The 5601-nt window shown below is 39.9% G+C and overlaps 1 protein-coding gene across 1 annotated transcript; it reads right to left on the bottom strand.

Annotated features, from left to right (window-relative positions):
* Positions 1–1255: 1255 nt before the first annotated feature.
* On the bottom strand, positions 1256–3540 carry LOC101863000 (the record flags this gene model as incomplete). The annotated part of the gene is given in 2 exon segments (XM_013091162.2): positions 1256–1736; positions 3442–3540. A coding segment is annotated over 1 exon segment (96 nt), but the record flags the coding sequence as incomplete, so codon positions are not given.
* Positions 3541–5601: the final 2061 nt, after the last annotated feature.

Genomic DNA, 5601 nt, shown 5'->3' with positions numbered 1-5601 from the left:
TGCTCCAAAGCTTGCCACATCTACTTCTCAAATAATCAGAATTTTCCTCAGTGTCTAAAAAAAAAGAAGAAAAGACTCAAATTCAAATGAGCAGGGTTTCCCCGTCTGTCATCTTTATATATTTATCCACTAACCAGCAACATATTGAAGGGAAAAGCAGAGAGACCATTGCGGCACTTGACCTTGACCTATGCCCGACTTGCAAAACACTCATAAAAACTGAAAACAAAACATCAAAACAAAGAAAATATATATGTATTGCTCAACCCCCCCCCCCCCCCCCCCCCCCCCCGAGTTTAGCTCAGATATCTTTGTCACCCTCTCCCAAACAGAACAGACAGTAAATTATTTTTCTACCAACAAACATCTCCTAGTACAAAACGCTAGTCCGTAAATTACAATGATGGTGAAACAGAAGCTACTCTTGGTGGGGAACAAGTTCCAAGTTTAATGCAAAACACATCTATACATATATAAAGTCAAATTCAATACAAACAATTTTCAACAATGCCTTTCCATTTCATCTTTTACGAATGAATCATTGAATGCTATGTGCATTGTGTTGACTGAAAAAAAAAGTTAACATAGCACTAGCAGACATCTCGAAACACAAATTTGGCCAGCAAGAACCCTTTGTAAGGACACGCTAAAAAAATATCCTGAACTAAAATCCAACACTTCGACTGGGACCATGATACAAACTGCCCAATCCGTGTCCAATTCATTCATCGCCCTAGGCAGACAGCAATGAGCACCCTACTAAAGAGCCTTCAGTGCCTCTTTCTTCATATCTTTTCTTCTTTCTCACACAGCGACCAAGGACCAGATTCCGCTGTATATCCTGTTTTCAAACACGCTGAGGGAGAAACGGGACAATGCGATGTCCGACACATCACCCCCCCCCCCCCCCCCCCAAACCTTTTTTTTTGGTATTGCAGGCCTTGGTGGTCTTCAAGTTCTATGCAAAGTGTGCCACTCAAAATAAATCATTACTCAGTTGAAACAAGCTATTCGCACAAAGAAAAAATAAGTACTCGCACTGCTGTGTGCTTTCACAAATTATATTGGGTACATCGAAAACAATTATTGGCCTCTCATATATTCATAGGTGATGACAAACAAGGTTCACAGCACACAATGCCAGAAGGTGGTCATCACCATCACATTAGCAATAACAACCATGACATAGACAAGATATTTACACACATAAAACAAAACAGATTTTGCATCATCACAAAATGTACACATTGTTGTATTTTTTTACTCATGGGAGGGAAAACAAACAGTGACAAAACAAAAGGGAAATAAAAGTTTAACAGAACAAACAATGAGCTAAGGGAGTGGAAAAAATGGCGTTGTCTCTTATCCTCTGTTGACAGTTAGGAGGAAGTGTGCAGGCAGGCAGGCATAGATCAAGCAAGACGTCAAGCAAGAGGTTAACATTATGCTAGACTGCTCTTGAACACCAAGGCTTGGGCCAACTGTGAAGCATCCATTTGTAATATTCTGGTCCAACAACTTAGAGAAAAAACCCCCACGCCTTTAAGAATAATAAAGGGGACAAATCAAGAGACTGATATTGCAAGTTGGAGTCCTGTAATACAAAATAGTACTGCAAACGAACATCAGCAGCGGTGAGATCACACCAAAAGATCCTGCATTCGATGTAGAAGGGGTCTCCATACGGCTGAAGTGTAAACCATAAGGCAAAGTTCCACTATTTGCTTTGATTATACCTGTAATTTAGAGATTTAAAAAAAGGTATAAAAACTGGCATATATAATGTGTCCCCCCAGCCTGGAAAACTAATTGAAAATATTATGATATTCCCTGATAAAAAACTGATACATTTAACACAGCCGGATAAACCCAATGGTAAAAACTATATAACATTTAAAATTCGTCACAACAAGTTCAAGGTAATGATATAACAATTCAGTGAACACACTTGAGGCTTACAGGCTCCAAACTATAGTGTGCCTTAGCTCACTCTATCCCATGACCCAGATATCTCGGCCAGCTCACGGGCTGCGTTCAATCCCATGAACGAGATAACTCGGTCCAATAGTTTTGTTCCTTATACCTCTCCTTTTAGAAAACGGCCTCAAGTTTTTATATAACATAAATTTATTATTTCCACGGCCAGTTCTGCCTAGAGGGGTGCTGGGATTTGGTTCCTACTGTCATTACCAATGAAGAAATCGCGGTTTCTATAAAAGCACTTTCGGCACGTTTGCTCACACTGCTCAGCAGAGTACGTCTTGCAATCGATTCTCTCTCTGTGTGTGTGGCGTCCTTACCAGGGATGAAAACAGGTTTTGAGGGAAAAAAAGCCGGAAAATATATGGCGCACACGCACTGACTGAAATAAGAATACAGTGAGACTAAATTATATTTGTTTCTTTCCCTCTACAACAATAAATAATCTCTATTTAGTATATATAATATGTATTGTTTATAGAGTAGACTTTTGTTAAAAGCTGGGGCCCAAATGTCAAGTCGGCCGGAAAAAGCCGGAAGATTTACATTCCTGCCTTACAAAGTTGACGTCAACCATGATGCTCTAAAAGGTTGGGGAAAAAAAAAGAATAGATTTATTTGATATTTACTTTTTTCCAAGCTGAGATGATACCCCCAATTTTTTTGCTTTGTTTATTTTCCAAGCTGCGATATCTACTGTTTTTTAAATTATTTTGACTGGTCAAAACTGTTGATAAATAATTTGACAGTTCAGGCATTTCTTTGCTGTATTCTTTAATAAACAATAGTATTTATTTATAAAATTTGAAATAAAGATCAAAGGAGTAATATAACATGTGAGGCAGCATGGTGAAATCAGGCGCTCGTCAAAATAATGAAAGGGAAGAAACTGCCATTTTTCCCGCAGGTTTGGAAATTTTTTATCGAATTTTTGTTTTTTGGCTCAACACCTTTTATGCCCATTAAAACATATTTCAGTGTGGATTTTTTTACTGAAAACGATTAAATGCATAAAAAATGTAAATTTTAAGGTTATTTTACCTGAGAAACCAGGCGACCCCACCTTCTTCAATCGCAAAAATCTCTACTTGTATCCAAGATAAATGGGTATTGTTTTCATCTAAAGCAAGGCAAATGGACAGGCTTTAAGTTTAAGATGATACCAATAACTCCATATGCCAAAAAATTGACGAGCACCTGATTCCACCGCGTCATGACACATATAATATATACATCCTGTACAGGTTCTACCTTAATGTACATGTACATTTTGGTTGACGTCAACGGGGTGGGGGTGGGGGTGGGGGTTTGTCATTTTTGGCCAAATTTTAGCCAACGTCATTTGTGAACGGCCCAAGCTACTGGTCAGGTAAGACCTTTGCGAAAAGTTCATGAAAACTGGACACCCTGACAGGAATATTATTATCATCACTGCAATCTTTCAAAACAAAAACAACTTACCTATCACTTTTGAGGTTCACCATGAGAAAAAATTTCTGGTACATCGATTTCCTTTCCTATATTTTCGGACAATTCCGAGTCCACAGCTAATCTCTGTCCCTGAAACGGCGAATAATCATAATTTTAAAAAAGTCAAACACAAGGCACCATTAATGTGTATGGTACAATAAGCATTTCACATCCCTTAAAACCCTGAAACGGTAAATAATCATAATTTTTAAAAATTCAAATACAAGGCACCATAAATGAACATGGTACAATAACGGTTTCACATCCCTTAAAAAATTGCAACACAAGAGGCTGAATTGGAGCCCAATAACTCTCTCCAAAAGGACCAAACCAAACTCGGCAAGGGCCTTTAAAACTTCCCCAAAAATCAAAAGTTTAAGAATTTCTCCCCGGGGGAGGGGTGTGTGTGTGTGTGTGTGAGCGTGTGTGTGTGTGTGTGAGCGTGTGTGTGTGTGTGAGCGTGTGTGTGTGTGTGAGCGTGTGTGTGCGTGTGTGCGTGTGTGTCTATGTGAGTGTGTGTGTGCGTGTTTGTGTGTGTGCGTGTGAGTTTTAGTTTTAGTAGAGGTTTTACGGCGTTCGCAACTGCATAAGGTAATGTGAGCGCCAGAAGATGAGAGGCGTTACAAGAGAGTAACAAACATACAAAAGAAGAAGGGGTTATGGGAGATAAAGACGATAGATGTTTGATAGGAAAGAAGAAGCAAACCACACCAGAGCACCCGCCAACTACCCATTGTGTTTGTGTGAGTGTGTGTGTGTGTGTATGTGTGTGTGTGTGTGTGTGTGTATGTGTATGAGTATGGTTTGAACCAGATTGTCTGGAACATGGTATTAGGTCAATGACTGGGCAACAATTCTTTATTAAAAGAAAATGAATGCGTGTAACATGTACCGAAACCAGTCAGATGTTTATGGCTACTAAAAGGAGAAGTTCAAACATGCCACTCACACAAGCTAGGCTAAGAGAGGGAGAGGGGGGGGAGAGAGAGAGAGAGAGAGAGGGAGAGGGGTGGGAGGGAAATACAGTGAGTTATAAATGCAATATATTATAGAGTTATACTAAATGATTTGCTTCAAAACGATACCCCAGCATGATGTCAACTGGCCAAATGGTGTTCCAGGGACGTATCTGAAAAAGAAACTGACTTGGCGAATAGAAGCAGAAGAAGCAAACCACACCAGGACGCCTACTAATCACAACCTTTCCACTGACAAGAAGCTAGTCACAAATCTTACTAAACTTAGGCCAGGTACATAAAGCAGAAAACAGTCCTTGCCATGCTTGCCTGTCCTTTGCCATTAAATCCAGATTTGTCACATTCATCCGTGGGTGATTGCCCCATCTCTGATCATATTGACACAGGTGCCACTAGGTCTACTTCTTCTTCGTTTTGCATACTGTCTCCGGTACCCTGTCTTATGGGATAATCTTATCTCTGGCATTCTCAAAACATGGCTCAAATGTCTCCATCATTTCTTTTTCGTTGTCGTTTTGATAATTTTTTTATTTTCAATCCTGGTTCTTTCAACACTTTATTATTTGTGACAAATTTTGTTGACATCCCATTTTATGACGCCTTATGACGAGACACAACACGGAACATTTTATAGATAGCTCGCAATTCTATCAGATTTACGACCACGCACGCAACAATGGCAGACACTGGCCCATTATGTCACTCAAGGGACCACTGCATTCTTCGACAACCATTCTTCCATCATCAATTCTGTTTCTCTACAGACGCCAAACCCACTTCTCTTCTCTGAGGGGGAAGTAATGAGGCTTCCATTTCCGCCAGCTAATCTTAACCTTGTCTCGAAATAAAACAAGTACTCCTCCGAAACTAACATAGTGTCGCTATATAAGGCTTGGGTGCATTTTAAAACAAAACCAGTTTTTTGTCTGAGAGCTGCTTTGTCTCAAGAGTCATATTATACCACACATCACTCTATCATGTGATACACATTTTGAGGACGGATCCAAGACTTTGATCATCTGAATCAATACCAACTTGATAGCGATCAATCAGGCTCGAGGCCTTAGTGAGTGTGTCGCAAAAGGGGGTGGGGGGGTGAACAAGAAAAATGAGATAGACGGACACATATTCTCACACACACGCATCCGCACACATACACACAAAAACATACACG

This window comes from Aplysia californica, unplaced genomic scaffold (assembly GCF_000002075.1).
Source record: "Aplysia californica isolate F4 #8 unplaced genomic scaffold, AplCal3.0 scaffold02548, whole genome shotgun sequence".
In the NCBI taxonomy this organism is placed as follows: Eukaryota; Metazoa; Mollusca; class Gastropoda; order Aplysiida; family Aplysiidae; genus Aplysia; species Aplysia californica.
The sequence above is the reverse complement of the archived record's forward strand: the minus strand, read 5'-3'. Positions and strand labels throughout refer to the sequence as shown.